The following is a 20,940-nucleotide window of genomic DNA, read 5'->3' on the forward strand; positions in this document are numbered from 1 at the left end:
CAAGCGCTTTACCACTGAGCCATCTTCCCAGCCCAAAACAGATAAAGTTCTATTTTGTTGTTTTTGGTTATTTTTCATGCCTGTCCTGGGTTTGAACTCAGGACCTGAGTGCTATCTCTGAGCTCAAGTCTAGCAGTCTACAACTTGAGTCATGGCTCCATATATGCATACATAAATAATTTTTTTTTTTTTGTTTTTGGTCACAAAAAAATCCCCAAAACTTCAAGAGTCTGTAGACTTTCCTGCCTGGGCTGTCTTTGAACCACAATCCTCAGATCTCAGCCTCTTGAATTTCTAGGATTACAGGTGTGAGCCACCTGCACTCAGCAAAGTTCTGTATTTTTTCTTGTATGGGCTCTGTCCCTGAGCTTTTTTTCCCTCAAGGCTAGTTTTTTACCACTTTGAGCCACAGTACCACTTCCACTTTTCTGGCTGTTAATTGGAGATAAGAGTCTCATGGATTTTCCTGACTGGGCTGACTTCGAACTGCAATCCTCAGATATCAGCTTCCTGAGTAGCTAGGAGTATAGGCATACGCCACTGCCACCTGGCTGAGTTCTGTATTTTATTTATTTTTCTGTTGGTCGTGGAACTTGAACTCTGGGCCTGAGTGCCGTCCTTGAGCTCTTCAGTTCAAGATGAGTGCTTTACCACTTGAGCCACAGGTCCACTTCCCATTTTCTGGTGGTTAATTGGAGATAAAAGTCTCATGGACTTTCCTGCCCAGTCTGGCTTTGAACCGTGATCCTCAGATCTCAGCCTCCGGATAGCTCGGATTACAGACATGAGTCACTGGTGCCTGGCTTTTATTCATATGGGCTCAATAATAATTTTTCTTCAGTCATGGGGCTTGAACTCAGGGCTTGGGCAGTGAGCCCAAGGTCTCACTCAAGGTCAATGCTCTACTGCTTTGAGCCACAGAAGTGCCATTTCTGGCGTTTAATTTGAGATAAAAGTCTCATTGACTTTCCTGCTCTGGCTGGCTTTGAACTATAATCCTTACTTCCTGAGTAGCTAGGATTACAGATGTGAGCCACCAGTGCCCCATCTGAGTTCTGAAGGGAGAGGATTTTTATTTTATTTATTTATTTTTTATTTTTATTTTTTGCCGGTCATGGGGCCTGAACTCTGGGCCTGGGCGCTGTCTCTCAGCTCTTCAGCTCAAGGCTAGTGCTCTACCACTGGAGCCACAGCGCCACTTCTGGCTTTTTCTGTTTATGTGGTGCTGAGGAATCGAACCCAGGGCCTCATGCTTGAAAGGCATGTACTCTACCGCTGAGCTACCTTCCCAACCCTGGGAGAGGATTTTTAAAAGGAGATGATACAGGCCCAGAGTTCAAGCCCCACGACTGGAAAAAACAAACAAACAGATGATAAATAGGGCATGATGAAAGAAGGACATTTTAGATAGAGAAATTGCAGGAAAAAGAATTATGGAGAAACATAACTTTTGTGAAGTTGGGATGGGTATATCCAAATAGTGTAGAGAGTTGCAAGAGGGTACTGGATAGATCTAGATTAAGGGTCTTGTATGTAAACAAAAAGAATCAGGGTTTTCACCTCTGCAGAAGGGAACTTACCAAAGGTTTACAAATGGAGTATAATCAGCTTTGTGTTTTAAGAAGAAATAATTTTGGTGTCAATATTAGAGATTGACTAAAGAGTAGGGAGACTTGTCAAGGACACTGTTCATAGTTTCATTGAAAGTGATGTGTTGAAGAAAAAGACAGGTGAGAAATAAGGCTGAGGAAGATAGGAAAGAGGCTAGTCATCTCTTCTGAAAAAAAGAGGTGTTAATATATTTAGTTTTAGAAACTGAGGCTGGGATTAAAAGGAAGTTGAGATTAGAATGGTACAATGTAAGTTCTGGACATTTGAAATTAGATTTTGGCTCCATGCCTGTTTTGCTTACTAAGTTTATTTGTCAAAATAGTATTAAAAAACTCTACAATTAGACAACAGTAAAACTTAATTAAAAAATGAGCAAAAGGACCTAAGTAGACATTACTCTAAAGAAGATGTATAAATGACGAGTATACACATCTAAAAATACTCAACTAGGCAAATACAAATTATAGTCACAGTGGCATACTATTTTACAAAGTAAGTTAGTTGACTATTATTTAAAAAAAATATAAAGCTAGGTACTCTTTATCTTGTACCTGTTGTAGCTAATTGGGAGCAAAGATTAGGAGGAACAGAGTTTGAGAACACAAACAGGAGATCCTCTATCTCAATTAATAGCTGGATTCTTTGGCATGTCCCTGTCATTCTAGCCATGTGGGAAGCTTAAATAGCTGAATTATATAGTCCATGCCTGCCTGAGCATACCCTTGAGACCCTATTCAAAAAATAATGAAGGCTAAAAGGACTAGGGGCTGTGTGGTTCAAGTTGTAGGCAACTTGCCTAGGATGCTCACATTCTCAAGTTCAACCCCTCAGTACTAACAAATTAAAACAGAACAAATAGAAAAATAACAAATGTGAGTTTTTTGTTTTTGCTGGTACAGGGTTTAAACTCAGTGCCTTGTGATTGCTTAGCTTGTGCACTTGGCTAGCAGTCTGTCACTAACCACATCTTCAGTCTGATGTTTTGCTAATTATTTTGGAGATGAAGTGTCTTGGACTTTTCTCCCCAGGCCAGTCTTGAACCACCATCCACTGAATTTCAGCTTCCTTGGTAGCTAGAACATCAGCACTTAGAAAAATAAATTTTATTTGTTCAGAGACTGGAACCCTTGTGCATTGCTGTTGATGATGTAAAACTGCTGTGGAATGGCTTGTGGCTTCCATTTCCAAAAAGTTTTTTTTTTTTTTTTTGTAGAATTACCTTACAATTCAGAAATTCCACTTCTTGGTATATACACAAAGGAAAGCAGGGAATCATAGTTGTGCACCAGGCATTATTCACAGTGACCAGAAGGTGGAGCTAGTTCATGCAACCCATCAATTGCTAATGGATAAATAAAATAGGGTATACGTCAGCAGTGAATATTACTCAGTTTTAAAAAGGAAAGAGATACTGATACATGCCACAACATGGCCCAACCTTGGAAATATGTTAAATGACCCCCAAAGGACATATGTTATTAATTCCCCTTAAATATGAGCATAGAAGAAAGTTCATAAGGTTAGCAGACTAGAAGAGATAAGGTGAGAGTAAAATGGAGAGTTACTGTCTAATGGGCACTGTTTCTGTTTGGGATGAGGAAAAAGTTAAGCAAATGTATAGTGGTGATATTGATTTAATGAATTTTGTTAATACTGTGATATTTACAATTTAATGCTATTGAATTATGACCTTAAAATGGTTAAAATGATGAATGTTGTATGTGTTTTGCCACAATAAAAAACATAAAATGCCATTAAATAATTGCAATAAGTGATTGTTACAAATGCCTGTTAAAGTTTAATGGTTTTAAGTGCATATTTTGTAAGATGTGCTTTTAAGGAAAAGAGTCTTTAAGTCTAGAAAGGATCTAAGAAAATTAATTGGAAGGTAAGTCTTGAGACTATACCGTAATTTTAGACTGTTAGTTTTTAGCACTGTGTGGGATGACAGGGTTTAGTGTAGCACTGTGTGGGATGAAAGGGTTTAGTGTAGGTTGAGCCACTATTGAGTTTTTTTTTTTTTGGGTCCGGTTGTGGGGCCTGAACTCTGGGTCTGGGCACTGTCCCTCAGCTCTTCAGCTCAAGGCTAGTGCTCTACCACTTGAGCCACAGTGCCACTTCCGGCTTTTTTCTTTTTGCTTATGTGGTGCTGAGGAATCGAACCCAGGGCCTCATGCATGCAAGGCAAGCGCTCTACCACTGAGCCACCTTCCCAGCCCCACTATTGAGTTTTTGCTGTAAGGCTATAGCTAGTGGGTTTTTGATTTTTATCTTTTCATAAGATCTAATTGTAAACATATTTTTCCTTATAATAGTTAACATTAATTAGTCTGTTTTTACTTTTTGTTCTCATAGTATGTATGTTGAGGAGAAAGGAAAGGTTTACATATATGTCATTATTTAGATGCCATGATTACTCAAATAGCTTATTAATTAGGTTCAGTATCATAAGTAATCATTTTGTTTTGATTTTAGGCATTATGGTGTGACTTCATTATATCACAGGATAAGTCTGAAAAGATCTACCGTAAGTTCCTTTTTGAAATTTCATTTCTCATAAGACTCAAAATGTTTCATGTTCTTTTTTTTTTTTACAATAATAGTAGTTTAAGCACTTTTGTATTGTGCATTAAAGTATTTGTACTGTAAGGATTGGATTCTTCAGTGAAAAAATTCCATAAACATTATGTCCTATCTTTTCAGGTAGCCATGAGTTAGAAAAATGCATCTGTATATTGCAAAGCTCGTGTATTAACATGCATAGCATAGAAGGAAAGGATTATATAGCTTCTTTACCATTTCAGGTAAACTTGACTGCTTTAATTTGTGTATGTGTGTGTGTGTATTGTTAGACAACTTTGGTTTTTTTTTTTTTTTTGGTCGGTCGTGGGGCTTTTGAACTCTGGGCTTGGACGCTGTCCCTCAGTATTTCAGCTCAAGGCCAGTGCTCTACCACTTGAGCTACAGCGCCACTTCTGGTTTTCTGGTGTTTTTTTTTATTGGAGATAAGAGTTTCACGGACTTTCCTGCCTGGGCTGGCTTTGAACTGCTACCCTCAGATCTCAGCCTCCTGAGTAGCTGGGATTACATGCGTCAGCCACCGGCGCCTGGCTTTAGACAATTTAGCCTCACAGTGTCTAGATAGGTAGTCTACTCACCACCATTCCTTTTTTTTTAAGTTGGTTGTGGGGCTTGACCTAGGCCTGGGCTCTCCAGCTCAAGGCTAGCGCTCTACCACTTGAGCCACAGAGCCACTTTTAGCTTTTTCTGTTTATGTGGTGCTGAGGAATCGAACCCAGGGCCTCTCTCTCTACCATTGAGCCACTTTCTTAGCCCCTGACCATCATTCTTAGTATATTCCAGAGCTATCTCTTATGTATTGCAACCTAGAATGTTGGTTCAAATACAACTCAAATACAGTAACTAAGTTTTAGTAGCTATTGTGGCTTACTATTTTTGTAACCTTCACACAAATAAAAAGTTATTTAATGAGGGGCTGGGAAGGTGGTTCAGTGGTAGAGTGCCTGCCTTGCATGCCTGAGGCCCTGGGTCCGATTTCTCAGCACCACATAAGCAAAAAGAAAAAAGCTGGAAGTGGCGCTGTGGCTCAAGTGGTAGAGTGCTAACCTTGAACTGAAGAGCTGAGGGACAGTGCCTAGGCCCAGAGTTCAGGCCCCACGACCGGATCCCCCTCCCCCCCCCAAAAAAAGTTATTTAATGAAGTGAATTATAAAGTCAGTATTTTGTCAGCTTAAATGATATATAAGAAATCATTTTGGTTCTAATAAATCTTTAATGTTTAGTGCTATTGAAATGTTTATTGTTTAATTTTAATTGAGTTTTTTGAGACTAGGTACGTATGTAGCCTAGGCTAGCCTTGATCTCCCTACCTCAGCTTTCTGAGGGCTCAGATTACAGGTTTGTGCTTCCACACTGGTTACTGTTAAAATTTTAACACATTGTCATTTTGATACTGATATTAGCTATGGGCAAGTATTTCACATCAAACACCTCTTTATTAGATTTGACTTTATCTTAGAATTGCTTGTTAGAATTAACTACTTTCAACTATTATAGTTAGTGATCATATTACTTTGTAAAGTTCTCTTTGGTGTTGTCCTGTTGTCTAAAACTGTTTCATAAAGAAAGATTAGATTCTCTTACTGATATCTTTTCACACCCTTATATTTGATAGGTTGCAAATGTTTGGGCCACTAAATATGGATTATTGTTTGAAAGAAGCAGTTCTTCACATGAGGTACCTCCAGGTCCACCCAGGTATTCATTTTTATTCATTGCAGTCTTATGTTTGGACCTCTTTAGAGTTGGTTTTGAGGTAAAAATTTGAAACTAAAAGTTTAAGGTGATGATAATATCCATACTCATAAGAGAGATATATGCTGTTTTTTTCTTATCAGTATTGTACACTTCTGAGTTGTATTCATGTGGCACTTAATTTTCTGTAGCTCCTCTCTATCTCCAAGTACTAAACTTAAATAAAAAAATACATTAATGAGAGCTGGGCGCCAGTGGCTCATGCCTGTAATCCTAGCTACTCAGGAGGCTGAGATCTGAGGATCATGGTTCAAAGCCAGCCCGGGCAGGAAAGTCCGTGAAACTCTTTATCTTCAATAATCTACCAGAAAGCTTCAAGTGGTGCTGTAGCTCAAGTGGTAGAGCGCTAGCCTTGAGTTGAAGAGCTGAGGGATAGCACTCAGGCCCAGAGTTCAAGCCCCATCACTGACAAACAAAAACAAAAACAAAGTTAATAATAATGTTGAGTTCTGCACTGTGCCATATCTCGTGCTATTTTGGACCAATCTTAGCTTTAATTTCCTTACCTGTTATAGGAATACTTCATGTACTTTATAGGTTCTACCCAGATATTCAAGAAGCTGAATGTATATAAATTTTGAAATGGTCTAGTATACATAAGTGCACAGAAACCACTTCATGCTTATTGGTAGTGTATTTATTTTGGTCCTCTATAAATTTTGAGCTCATTGAAGAGTACAGTGTGCCTACCCATACCCACTTGCTAGGTTTTCAGAAAATTATTACAGATTTTAATCTTTTTGCTTTGAAAATATATATTCCACTTAAAAGCAACCATTCCTTAAAAGAGCAAGACTTTAATTTACTTAAAAAAATACTCCTTTGTGAACACATATAGGAGGCTAATTTTTTTTTTAGTTACCATAGATGTACTGTCCATATGAGAGACACAGGAAAAGACTGCCTTTGCCTGTTACTCTGGGGGTTCTGTAATGTGCTGGCTGCTAGTTGCAAATGTGCGTGGTCTGTGTTTTTTTCCTTCTGTGTATGCATGTATAGAATCCTACAAGGAGATTTCTAGGAATCAATAGAATAGGCCTAAAAAATTGAAAGGTTGCCTTTTTTTTTGTACTGGGGCTTTAATTCAGGGCCTAGACACTGTGCCTTAGTTCTTTTGCTTGAGGCTAGCATTCTACCACTTGACCATACCTCCACTTCTGGCTTTTGGTGGTTAATTGGAGATAAGAGTCTCATAGTCTTCTTGTCTGAGCTGGCTTTGAATAGTAATCCTTAGATCTCAACCTCCAGAGTGGCTGGGATAACAGGCTTGAGTCCAGCCAGAAGGTTGTTTTTTGAGGTCATGCTTGGTTTTTTGGAGAAGATTCATTTGCAAGGAAAGTTCGCCGTTTGTGTACAAAGAGTTATCTTGTATTGGTGATTAATTGATTATGTGTTTGTTTATTGCTAGAGAACCTTTGCCAACCATGTTCAGCATGCTGCACCCACTAGATGAAATAACCCCCCTTGTTTGTAAATCTGGAAGTAAGTACATTTTTATATTCTTTTAAGTAAGCTCTTTTTGGGCTTTGGAGAGGGATGGAATATATGTGTGTGTGTATATATATATATATATATATGCAAAATATATATAAAATATGTAGCTGTTTTAGTAGTGTTTTGTTTCAGTACTATTTGATTGGTTTTATAAAGTATATAAACATACTAAAGAACTTTTGGAAATCAAACTTGGCAGAGTTGATTACAATTTATGAGGGATGGTCAGTAGAGGGCTCTTGGACTTTTTACCTTGGCTGATGAATTTAATGGAGATTAAGCCCAAGTATTCAGTGTTCACTTGCATGTATATAAAATTGAAACTTGAAATGCTTTAATGCATTTTAAGAAAGTTGATTCCCAAAGTAAACTTACAATTCAGGGAGAATTGCATAATATTTAATGTAGTTCATGCTTTTAGTTGGCTTGTTTTTTCTTTACCTTTAGGAATGTTAAGAACTCAGTTCATAAAGATCAGTCTTACAAAGACCATTGTTCAATACCTGATTATTTTTGTTTTATTTCTAAGGTCTTTTTGGGTCACCACGAGTGCAGTATGTTGTAGATCCTGCAATGAAAATTGTGTTCCTCAACACGAACCCTTCCATTGTAATGACCTATGACAGTGTTCAAAATGTACATTCTGTGTGGACTCTCAGGAGAGTCAAATCAGAGGTAAGAGTGAAGTTACTTCTAAATATTAAAGGTAGTGACTTACAAACATTGTCATGTTTTTAGATGCATCACATGTGTCTTTAAAACGAGTGCCTTGGGGCTGGGAAGGTGGCTCAGTGGTAGAGCGTTTGCCTTGCATGCATGTGGTCCTGGGTTCGATTCCTTAGCACCACATAAGCAGAAAAAGCCAGAAGGGGTACTGTGGCTCAAGTGGTAGAGTGCTAGCCTTGAGCTGAAGATCTGAGGGACAGCGCCCAGGCCCAGAGTTCAGGCCCAACGACATATAAAAAAGAAAGAAAGAAAGAAAGAAAGAAAAAACGAGTGCCTTGTATTCTTATGAAGAAATGACCTTTTTTAAAAAAATAAATTTTATTGTCAAAGTGATGTACAGAGGGGTTATAGTTGCATGCGTAAAGTAGTGAGTACATTTCTAGTTAAACATTGTTTCTCCCTCCCTTGTTTTTGTCCCACAGAAATGACCTTTTGATTCTGATTACTAATTTTCTTTTTCCTCTCCACTTTGGCTGAAGGAAGAAAATGCTGTTTTAAAGTTTTCTGACCCAGGGGGGACTCCACAGAATGCAGCTACCAGCAGCTCTCTCACGGCACATCTCAGAAGCCTCTCAAAAGGTGAATCTCCGGTGGCTTCACCTTTCCAGAACTACTCTTCCATTCACAGCCAGAGTCGCTCAGCATCATCGCCCAGTCTACACTCGCGTTCTCCTTCCATTTCCAACATGGCAGCTCTAAGGTAGAAATGTCTCCTGGTTTAAACTAAGTACTGTAAGCAAGCTTTCTGTTATGTTCTGAAAGATTTATGGTTGCTATTGACATAAATGCTGTTGATATCCTTGGGTATTTGTGCTAGTTTTACTAAGACTTCTAAGTCTGCTATGTTATTTTTCCCAATGATTCATATTTAGACACTTTATTATACTACTTTGTTCTACCACCATATGGTAGTAATTGGATGAATATAAACTTGGGAAATACTTGATAGTTTCCTCTGACCTTAGTTTTTTTCAGTTTTCTTGTTTTTGATAATTAATACCATCTTGTGTGTGAGAGAGAGTTTTGTTTTCTGATGAAGAATATGAACTAATTTGTTTTAAAAGGATGTATTACTTTAACAAGAATTCTGAATTTTAGAATATAGTAAAGCAGATTGACATAAACCATTTAAAAATACGTTTGTTAAAAAATTTTTTTCTTGTTGGGATTATGCTAGGAATACTGTTCAGTGTGAAGAATTTCGGTGCATGTTACAGGAATGTGTATTCCATGAGGCTGAATTACTAATTGTGAAACCTTTCTCTGATTGTTTTGCAGTCGTGCCCATTCTCCTGCCTTGGGTGTGCATTCCTTTTCAGGGGTGCAAAGGTTCAACCTATCAAGCCATAATCAATCTCCAAAGAGACACAGTATTTCTCATTCTCCCAATAGTAATTGTAATGGCTCCTTTCTTGCACCAGAAACAGAGCCAATTGTTCCTGAACTGTGCATTGATCATTTGTGGACTGAGGCAGTTACTAATACAAGGTTTGGAATATATAATTTTTTATTCAAAGAAAAATATTGCTAAAAGTCTTTGAAAATGCTTGGATATTAAATCTAGGGTAGTAGTTGTGTAGTATTTACTTACGATACATGAGGCCACTTAGTAATCTGTGAGATAAGTGATGTTTGATATTTTAAGGAAAATTAACTGCTTTTTGTATATAATTTGTAATTTGTGGTTTATGACTTTTTAAAAAGTTGTAACTATATTGTCAGCTCTGCTCTTTTAGACACAGCTTAGACCTCCATTCTCTGTGACCTTTATCCTTTTCTATTCTCTTTAATAACTTATGTATTAATTCAACAACATGCTAATATGTGTTCCATTTAACAAACTAATAACTTACTGTCCATACCTCAAAGAAAAGAGAAGGGTCAAGGGTGGTGTTAGAGCAGAGTCGTGGAATAATTCTGGTAGGGCTCTGGAAAGATGAATAGTTATTTGCTGGAAGAATGGGGAAGGTCATAGTAGGCAGCTGCACTCGGTAGAAAAATTCAGGACTGTGAGTGGGCAGCATATGCAGGGAAATTCAAAGTTTACTACTTTGGTTTGTATGGTGAAGGAAGAGGAGCTTGAGAGAGGGATTACCTGGAAGGCCTGTTCTCTGATGAGAGTAGCAAGAAGGCTATATATGTGTGTTGTAACTGCCGGGGAAAGAGCAGAGCAACACACAAGGGAATTGTATAGGTTAAAAAAAAATGGGCTAGGCAAGATAGGTGGATTAAAATTTAAGAAGTATGTAGAAGTGGGTCTGGAGCTCCTAGAGTCTGTAATATGTATTAAAAGTAGGAGTATCTCATGCATAGAATCCTAGCTTCTCAAAAGGATGCTGAGATGTGAGGATTGTGATTTGAAGCCAGCCTGGGCAGGAAAGTCTGTGAGACTCTTTATATCAGTTTACCACCAAAAAGCCAGAAGTGGAGCTGTGGCTCAAGTGGTAGAGTGCTAACCTTGAGCAAAAATAGTTCAAGAAGAGTTCCTAGCCTTTGAGTTCAAGCTCCAGGACCAGCACATACACATATACACACATGAAAAAAAAGTAAGAACATTTTCTTAACGACACCATTTTTATTTACAGTCAACCAAATTGAGCCCATTTTAAACATTTTAATATTTACTCCTTTTTATTTTAAGATTGTTTTAGATATTCTACCACTGAGCTAGGATTGCTCTTCCTGCCCAGAAGTGCTTCTGGACCACAGTTTGCCTATTTCAGGCTTACTATAATAGCTGAGATGTTGGGCATGTGTTTCTCTACCCAGACATTGACATGGAATCGCATATATTTTTCTGTTCAAGCTAATCCAAAACTGCAGTCCTCCTGGTCTCAGCCTCACATAGCTAGGGTGACAGATCTGTGTAACTGTGCCCACCTATTTGTTGAGAAAAGGGGTCTTGTAAACTATTTTCTGCTCAAGCTGGCTTCAAATCATTGTTTTCTCAGTCTTGGCTTCTTAGGTAGCTAGGATTACAGGTATGAGCCTCCAGTGCCTGGCTTGTGTTTTTTTTTTTTTTTTTTGTCAGTCTTGGGGCTTGAACTCTGGGCCTGGGCACTGTCCCTGCGCTCTTCAGCTCAAGGCGAACGCTCTACCCCTTGAGCCACAGCGCCACTTCTGGTTTTCTAGTGGTTTTTATTGGAGATAAGAGTCTCACGGACTTTCTTGCCTGGGCTGGCTTTGAACCACAATCCTCAGATCTCAGCCTCCTGAGTAGCTAGGATTACAGGAGTGAGCCACCGGCACCCCGCTGCCTGCCTTGTTTTAAGACTGAATATGAGACAGACTATTCTGTCTAAAAGCATGAAAAGCACTGAAAATAGAGGGACAAGAAATGATTGATATATCACAGAACCTGAAAGAAGCCTGAGTGGAGAGATTAGATTTAGGAAGAAAGATTGGTAATTAGCTACACAGTCATGAAACTCATTCATAAAAGTATTTTTGTGTCTTCAAAGGTTTTTTTTTTTTTGGTTGGTCTTTGGGCCTGAACTCTAGGTCTGGGCGCTGTCCCTCAGCTCTTCAGCTCAATGCTAGTTCTCTACCACTTGAACCACAGCGCCACTTCCAGCTTTTTCTGCTTATGTGGTACTGAGGAGTCCAACTCAGTGCTTCATGCATGTGAGGCAAGCACTCTACCACCAAGCCACCTTCCCAGTCCTCTTCAAAGTTCTTGAGTCAGATAGCTTTAAAATTTGTGTAGATTATTTTAGAAGAGTTTTAGTAGTTATTGAAGTTGACATTTGGACCAGTGCTGACACTTTTTTAAATTAATCTATTACAGAGAGAAAAATTCACAAGCCTCAAAGGTATTTATTACAACTGATCTATGTGGACAAAAATTCTTGTGCTTTCTAGTGGAGTCCCAATTCCAGTTGCGGTAAGTGCTTATATTTCCCATTGTTTCTATGTAAATTATTTAGGGCTGGTTTCTTCCTTCTTTTAAGATTTTTTTTCAGTATCTTTATTTAGAAGTAATTTACATATAATTTCACATGCTTTATATATTAATAAATTATTTGTGTGGGTGTATGTGTATGCAGTTTTCTCATATGTGAGGATTTGTGTAAATACCCTCACAATGAAGATATAAAATACCTTTATCATGTTATAGCTTGCCCTTTCCTTTTATAGTTATAGACCTCCTACCCTCAATCCTTCTGAGTACAACTATTCTCCATCCTTATTTTTCCCTTTTGAGACAGTTAAGGAAACAGAAGGATACAGCGTGTAACCTTTTAAGACTTATTTTCCATTCAGCGGTATTTAATATTTAATATATTTAAGACAGATACAGATTGCATGTATCAGTAGCTTATTTTATTTTATTAATATTTAGCTGTGTGAAGTTTCAAGAGAGTAATGACAAAACCCAGCTCATTTTTGGCTCTCTCACCAACATACACGCAAAGGATGCAGCACCCGTGGAGGTAAATACAGGCACATTTCTTGAGAATTTGCAAATTATTATGCTTCATCAAAATCATGTTAGTTTGATCAGATTGGAAAAGAAATATTTTCTTTTTTTAGAAGGTAGACACCATGGTAGTCCTGGAATGCAATGGAAACCTTGTGCTGTACACAGGAGTGGTTAGGGTAAGTAAAAAGTAGCATGTCTTGCTCTCAGTAGGACTGCCTTCACTATTTATATAAGGGTTTTTGTGCCTGTCTGCACAGCTTGGCAGAAGATTTGGTTTGAAGATGAAGTTTACAGTGTAGATGGGTTCTATTTTATGTATGAATCACTAAATAATTTTTCCCTCCCTCCCAGCCTCCCTCCTTCTTTCCCTTCTCCCTTTCCTCCTCCCTTCCCTTTCCTTCGTTCCCTTCCTCCTTTCTTTTGCCTTTTTTGAATCAGTATCTCACTGTATATACTAGACTGGTATTAAGATCTTCCTGCCTAAGTTTTCCTGCGATTACAGATGTGTACCACCACACCCAGCTTGGAATAATAGTTTAAAATTTCTCATTTTTGAATTTTTATATAAGGGCAAGTCATAACCACTTCTCTGACCTTTTAAGATGTAACTGCTGATGTAGCTTTTTTATACTCACCATTATTAATCTATTGTATTAATGTATCAAATCTTAACTATATTGCTAGTCACTAGAATGCTTTTACTGTTTCCTTTGATGAATAATACTTAAAAAAAATTTTAGGCCGGGCGCCCGGTGGCTCACGCTTGTAATTCTAGCTACTCAGGAGGCTGAGAACTGAGGATTGTAGTTCAAAGCCAGCCCAGTCAGGAAAGTTCGTGAGACTCTTATCTCCAATAAACCACCAGAAAAACTGGAAGTGTAGCGTTCTCGCTTTGAGCTGAAGAACTCAGTGACAGTGCCTAGGCCCAGAGTTCAAGTCCCAAGATGGACCCCCCCCCAAAAAAAAATAAGCTGTGTGTTGTGTCTCATGCCTTGAGATCCCAGTTGTTTGGGAGGAGATTGGAGGAATTGTTGTTTGAGGTGATCATGGGCAAAAAAAAAAAAAAAAAATTAACAAGATCTATCATAAGGGACAAGCCAGACATAGTGCAACATACCTGTAATCTCACTTATACAGGTTGAATAGAAGGGAGGATTGCTAAGACTAGTCTGGGCAAAAAGTGTGAGACCCTGTCTTTACGGCAGAAAAGGCTGAGGGTTTGGATCATGTGGTATAGCACCTGTCTAGAAGGCATAAGGCCCTAAGTTCAAACATAGTACTGTCCCCCAACAAGTTTTTATATATACCTCCTAGTCTTTAGAGTATATATGAGTTTCATGTAAAAATTATTCTTATGTCCAAGATTTCTTTCTGTTATCATTTCTTTCATTTTGAATATTAGTTTTTGTTACTTTCAGTACAGATCTGGTTCCTTCACTTTTTAAATTTGAGAATGTCTATTTTACTTATTCCTGAAGAATAATAAACTGAGTTTTGGAATTTTGGGTCCTTTCATTGAGCATTTGAAAAATGTGGTCTGGTTGGGGATGCTCAAAGGTTATAGCAGTGCATGATATTAGATTCAATTCCCTTCAGTACCAAAAGAAATGTTCCTTCTTCCTAGCCACTTTGTTTCTATTCTTTTGGTTTGTTGTCCTCTCTTGGAATGCTTCTTTTCTCTCCCTTTTTCTTCTGGATGCTTTCAATATTTGTTTCTTTTCTGTTTTTTAAAGAAATTATTGTGTCCAGCATGCATTTCTTTTTCTTTAATCCTGTGAGGGGCTCTTAAGCTTCTTCTTTTTTTTTTTTTTAAGATGATTGGATTTGTGAAGTATTTTAGAGTTTTTTTTCCCCCAATGCTGGGGGCTGAATCAGATGAGAAATTATATCAACTTATTTGCAATTGGGCATTAGAGTTTGAAAGATTGTTAAGGTATTCATGTTATTTAAAGTGTTAATTACTAAGTATTAAAGTTTTATTAAAATAGTAATTTTGTTTATTGAGCATAACTAACATATGAAGAGATTTGTGCTTACATGCCTTAACATTTTATTGAAGGCTATAGTGCATTTATTAAAGCTAATTTTCTCTTTATATCCTTTTTATTGTTCAAGGTGGGAAAGGTTTTTATTCCTGGACTTCCAGCTCCTTCTCTGACGATGTCCAACACAATGCCTCGGCCCAGCACACCCCTTGATGGAGTTAACTCTCCTAAGCCCCTTAGTAAACTGCTGGGATCATTGGATGAGGTAAAAATGCGTTAGATCTTGTCAAAAATTAGTATTGTTTCTAAGAAGGATGATAAAATGGGGCTTGAACTCTAGGCCTGGGTGCTGTCCCTCAGCTCTTCAACTCAAAGGGAGCGCTCTGTCACTTGAACCACAGCACCACTTCCAGTTTTCTGAGTGGTTTATTGGAGATAAGAGTCTCATGGACTTTCATGCCCAGGCTGTCTTTGAACTGCAATTCTCAGATCTAAACCTTCTGAATAGTTAGGATTACAGGCCTGAACCCCCTGTGCCTGGCCTGAAATTAGTTCCTTTATACAGTTAACTTCATTTAGGTAATACTTAAAGAACTAATATAATTATTTAGAGAAAAATGTTTTTAAAGGTAAGTGGTAGTGTTACCACACATTGACCTCTTGTGCTGTGTGTGCTACTCTTTGAAGGTATAGAGAGATGAAAATAAAACACTCTTTCCTATGTAGGTATCACTCATTTTACTTGCGTGGCATTGGTTTGTTGTATGCATCAGAAATTTTAACTTAAAGGGCTGGGATGTAGCTCAGTGGCAAAGCTTGCCCAGCAAGTACAGGGTCCCCAGTGCCAAAAAAAAAAAATTTTTTTTTTAACTTAAGGTTAACTGCTAAGTCTCATGAACAAGGAACACAGCATACCATGGGAAGATACATCTTGATGGGGTGACATGGCAAAATTGGAGCCTCATCTCTGGGAGCCATGTCAACCTTGTCTTGTACCTTGAGGATACACATATCATTTGAAAATATAAAAGGGCATTTGTTTCAAGGAACACACACAGACAGGAGATTGCAGAACAGTTCAGTGCTTACTTGTATTTCCATCCTAATATCCAAGGTAAGGATTCAATAGATCTGTGGAATGAATACTTAAACAAGTAAAAATAGTTTGTTGGATGAAGTATGGTAAAAAGTAGATGATAGTGTATTTTGAGCATTTTTGGCATGGTCCAAGTGATTTGTCAGTATTCACACAGTTAAGTCCTTATAACTGATTGGTAAAATACTGCTATCATCCTTGTAGTATAGAGGTACTACATTGAAGTTACTTGTCTAAAGCCAGAAAATTAATGGAGATCCATACTTCTATTAATGTGCTCTTAAAAGGAAGAAGGATGAAACGGATTTTTCTGAGTATTAATGTCAGATATTAGTCTTCTGAAGAAGGAGTTATGAATATCATGATCTGTTTAAGACAGGTTTGTCTTGGGATTCAAGGAAGATGGGGGAGACCAATTAGATTCTGAGTGAAGATGCTTGTGTCAGTATAAGTGATACAGAGAGTCTGAGCTGGGGCCATATATGCGAAAGGAGAGAAGTGACATGAGAACCCTAGAGAGGTGTAAATGACTGCTGTCAGCTGATTGCTTTTTGCTATCCTGGCTGGAATGGTGCTCTAGAAACAAGACTCAGGGTTTTCTAAGCAATAGGGATAGGTCTGTTGTTTACCAGATATATACCCTTTTCTAGAATGAACTGGTCTGTATTTGATGAATGTTTAAGTATAGATTTTGCTCATCTTTGGGAGCAGCAATTCAAGGAAGGTTAATACTGACAGTTCTTTTGGGTGCTGTCCAGGCTAGGGTTTCTTTCTTTTTTTTTTTATTGTGAAAATACTGTACATAGGTGTTACAATTACATGGGCAAGATAATGAGTACATTTCTTATCAAGCATTGTAGCCTCCTTTGTTTCCCCTTCCCATCCCTTCCCATCTCCCCCCCCCTCAATCCTCCCCCCTACCAAAGTTGTAAAGTTCCTTTTTCAACATAATGACTTGTACACCTCATTGTTGTAATGGGTGCACCTGTATCCCTATTTACATGATTTGTTTTTTCCCTTCCCCTCCACAAATTACACCGACATCAAATACAGTGAAAGCAGGGGTTATACTGTGGGGGAGGGACATGCAATGTCTGGTCTTTGGGGTCCCAGGAAAGGTAAATGCAGCCGCTCCCCATTCCCCAGCCTCCCTTAGCCCAAGCAGGAAAACTCATTAACACAGAACAAGCCCTTTTTAAGGCTAAAAAGAGCGGATGGCATGGCAGGGGAGGAAAAGGAACCAGTCACTGTAAAGGTCACACCCTATCATGCGCCTAAGCTTCCATGGGCTGGTTACCCACTGAATGCAAAGCAAATTGGGCTCTGCCCACTCAACTCCCTCTCAGCACCACCTTTGCTGCCCATGTGCTCTACAGATTCCCCCTTTTTTGTTTTAATGGCAGACCCACCTCCCAGTTAGTTATCCTTTTCCCTCCTCTGTAAAGGTTATTTTAACAGGATTACATTGGTAAGGATAGCATTGGCAAGTCTGGGGGTTGAGATTCGCCAGACAAGGATAGAGAGGGCCCTTGTGCATGATCCAAGAGCCCATCCCAGTTACCTCACATCCCTACCTAGCACAGTAATAAACATCAGCCCCGCCACAGTTAGAAGTTTCTGAAGCAGTTCAATTAATTCCTGGGCATAATCTCGTAAGGTTGTCCAGAACAAGGGAGCAGCCTAGGTATTACTGGGAGTTCCACACATGCGGCACGGTGCATCCTCGTGGGCCCCTACACTCAGGCTGTTCTACTATAGTCCAGAAAAACAAGGAAAATTTAAAACAAACTGCACACATAGCAAAGCAATCTTGGGCACCTGGTGTCTTTTAAGTGAGCCAGTTCCTTGTACGTGCATTTAAGCGAGCACAGGGGTCAAGATGACTTTTGAGCTTTACTGTCAGATCCCAATGGCTCCCAACAAAGCAACAAAGAAATCATCTTATAAATATGTTAGAAACAATTGCATGAAAGAAAAAAAAATTTGAATAGTTATCTTGGGGTTCATTTTTCTAACATCGACTTATCTGACCTTTTCTGCTTGACTCAGACATATACTAGTTATTGCAAATAAGGGAAACCATTGGACCTATGTTTCTTTGGGCCTGGCTTACTTCACTTAATGTAATTGTTTCCAAGTCCTTCCATTTCCTAACAAATGGGGCAAGGTCATTCTTTCTGATGGAGGCATAGGATTCCATTGTGTATGTATACCACATTTTCTTGATCCATGCATCTACTGAGGGGCATCTGGATTGGTTCCATATCTTAGCTATGGTAAATAATTCTGCAGTAAATATAGCTGTGCTGGTAGCTTTAGTCTTGTTTGTGATCATTTGGGTAAATGCCCAAAAGTGAGATTGCCGGGGAGCTCTATGTGGAGTCTTTTGAGGAACCTCCATACTGCTTTCCAAAGTGGTTTAACAAGTTTATACTCCCACCAACAATGCAGTAAGGTTCCCTTCTGTCCACATCCCCTCCAGTATCTGTTGTTATTAGAGTTCTTGATTCTAGCCATTCTAACTGGGGTGAGGTGGTATCTCAATGTTGTTTTGATTTGCATTTCTTTTATGGCTAGAGAGGTTGAGCATTTCTTCATGTGTCTATTGGCCATCCTTCTTTCCTCTTCAGAGAAGTTTCTCTTTAAGTCTTTATCCCACTTATTTATTGGGCAGTTGTTTCTTTGAGGATTTGTTGTTGGGGGATTTAATTTTTTGAGTTCCAGGTATATTTTAGATGTGAGACCCTTGTCCGTTGTATGACTAGTGAAGATCTTCTCTAGCTATGTCCTTTGCCATGCAGAAGCTCTGCAATTTTATGCAATCCCATTTGTCCAACCTTTGTTTGATTTGTTGTGTTTCTGGGTCTCTATTAAGAAAATTTTAGGGTTTCTTTTTGTTGTTTCAGTAGCAGGGTTTGAACTCATTGCTATATGTGCTGGGCTTTTTTGCGTATGTCTGGCATTCTGGCACTTGAGTCACACCTTCAGTTTAGCTGTTTTTTGTTAGCTTCGAACCATAATTCTTAGATCTCAGTCTTTTGGGTAGTTAGGATTATAAGTGTGAGCCACTGGCAGGTACCTGGCTGTGATTTCACTTTTGAACATATACAATATAGACCTTTTCTCTTTCATGTTAATACATTTACAGAACTTCTAGAATAAAAACTGGGAAACTCTTAGGATTTTATGTGATTTGGAATTTCTTTTGTGATTAAAAATGGCTGTCACTATTTCAGAGTTTATGTCTTTGCTAGTTATGAGGTCACAGGAAACCACAGTCTTAATCCACTGGCTGATGGTGTTTCCACTGCCACTTCTGTGACAGATTGTACTGTAGTCATAGAACCAGGATTGGTGGGTTGAGTTTTTCCTGCTAGGTTATGTAATAAGTGAATTGCAGGTTTGATTGGTTCTTAGTGTTGATGAGATATTCATTTAGGGATGTCCTATAAATTGAGTTACAGGAATATGTAAAGAGTCAGTGGCCAGAACTGGAAACTTAAAATTAGAAGCACTTATAGTTAGTAACAAGTTCTTAGTTTTTTTTTCTATACATATCTGTGGTTAAGAAACTAATTGCTGGTTGCATATATGTGTGTGTGTGTGTATATATATATATATATATATTTTCATTCAACTGTACTTTTTTTTGTCTTTTTCTTTTTTTGGTACTGGGGATTGAATCCAAGATGTTGTATTTGCTAGGCAAGCACTTTGTCACTGAGCTGTATCCCAGCCCTATTTTGTGTATTTTCAAATCAGTAGTTGTCTGTAGGGGAAATGACAGTGGTCTTACAACCCTTCTCTCTGGATTTTTAGTTCCTGAAGTTGTCTGTCTTGGCTGACAAATTAGGGTTGACGTCTCTAGTCTTGGTACTATTTCTAAAAGTACTGCTGCCAATCTCTTTTAGCCATGGCGTTTCTTGCATTGTCAGCCTGCTCATATATACCCCACATCTAGCAAAAAAAGTTCAATAGTCTGGCACCGGTGGCTCACGCCTGTAATCCTAGCTACTTAGGAGGCTGAGATCTGAGGATCACAGTTCAAAGACAGCCTAGGCAGGAAAGTCTGTGAGACTCTTAGGTCCAATAAACCAGTCAGAAAACTGTAAGTGGTGCCATGGCTCAAGAGGTGGAGAGCCAGTGTTGAGCTGAAGAGACACAGTGCACAGGCTCAGAGTTCAAGCCCCATGACCAACCAAAAAAAAAAAAAAAAGTTCAGATTTCCAGAGAAGAAAAAACATGAATGTTTGCCCTTCTCCCTCTGATTTCATTGTAACTAAAACAGAATTATCTAAATTACCATATGAAATCATTTGTTAGACTAGAGTAAAAAGCTGTAGTCAAGTTTCTTCATCCTTAATTTCTCAAATGTTTGTGACTTTTTATAGGTGGTTCTGCTATCCCCAGTTCCAGAACTGAGGGATTCCTCAAAACTTCATGATTCGCTCTATAATGAGGATTGTACTTTCCAACAGCTTGGAACTTACATTCATTCTGTCAGAGATCCTGTCCATAACAGAGTAACTCTGGTAAGTGTAGCTGTAAAACAGTAGGTAGCTTTCTAAGAATTGTGGCTGATATTTTCTTTTTTTGGGGGGGGGAGGGGTCCAGTTGTGGGGCCTAAATTCTGGGCCTGGGTGCTGTCTCTCAGTTGTTCAGCTCAAGGCCAGCACTCTACCACTTGAGCTACAGTGCCACTTCCGGCTTTTTTCTGTTTGCTTATGTGGTGCTGAGGAATCGAACCCAGGGCCTCATGCATGCAAGACAAGCACTCTACCACTGAGCCCTACCTTCCCATCCCCGTGGCTGATATTTTCAAACTTGCTAGGATGCAAAGTTTTGTATGAAAATTAAAATCTTGCGTTGACTGTTAGTCCTATTACGTACTATTTAAAAATGTTTAGAGACTTAGACTGCACAAATTCTCTTCATTTTTCCCCCCCTTTCCATTCTTTTCACTAGGAACTGAGTAATGGCTCCATGGTTAGGATCACTATTCCTGAAATTGCCACCTCGGAATTAGGTATGATTGAGAGTCACCCTTCATTTCTCTGTGTCCTCAATTTGATTTGTAGGCTTTGGAATAATTGATGATTTGCACCAATAATTGAAATTTAAGAAGTTATTTTGTTCCTTAGAAGCCACTGATTAGGTTTCTTCTTTTGCAGAGAAGCTAAATAGATGGAATATGCTTTCTTAGTACATTCTATATGCTTTGAGGCTGGAATGAAGTTCAAAGACATGCTAATTCTGTTTCCCTGGTGTTC

At 38.6% G+C, this 20,940-nt stretch overlaps 1 protein-coding gene across 1 annotated transcript in view; it reads left to right on the forward strand.

Moving 5' to 3' along the window:
- Positions 1-20,940, forward strand: part of Anapc1 (anaphase promoting complex subunit 1) — a 115,826-nt gene that overhangs the window by 15,946 nt on the left and 78,940 nt on the right. The window contains exons 3-15 of the mRNA XM_013019714.1: positions 4,087-4,138; positions 4,315-4,415; positions 5,807-5,889; positions 7,355-7,428; positions 7,970-8,115; positions 8,646-8,866; positions 9,445-9,654; positions 11,954-12,049; positions 12,509-12,599; positions 12,700-12,765; positions 14,705-14,839; positions 20,062-20,202; positions 20,636-20,696. Coding sequence (XP_012875168.1) covers positions 4,087-4,138; positions 4,315-4,415; positions 5,807-5,889; positions 7,355-7,428; positions 7,970-8,115; positions 8,646-8,866; positions 9,445-9,654; positions 11,954-12,049; positions 12,509-12,599; positions 12,700-12,765; positions 14,705-14,839; positions 20,062-20,202; positions 20,636-20,696 — 1,477 coding nt within the window. The remainder of the gene's footprint in view (positions 1-4,086; positions 4,139-4,314; positions 4,416-5,806; positions 5,890-7,354; positions 7,429-7,969; positions 8,116-8,645; positions 8,867-9,444; positions 9,655-11,953; positions 12,050-12,508; positions 12,600-12,699; positions 12,766-14,704; positions 14,840-20,061; positions 20,203-20,635; positions 20,697-20,940) is intronic.

This window comes from Dipodomys ordii, unplaced genomic scaffold (assembly GCF_000151885.1).
Source record: "Dipodomys ordii isolate 6190 unplaced genomic scaffold, Dord_2.0 Scaffold47, whole genome shotgun sequence".
Taxonomy (NCBI): domain Eukaryota; kingdom Metazoa; phylum Chordata; class Mammalia; order Rodentia; family Heteromyidae; genus Dipodomys; species Dipodomys ordii.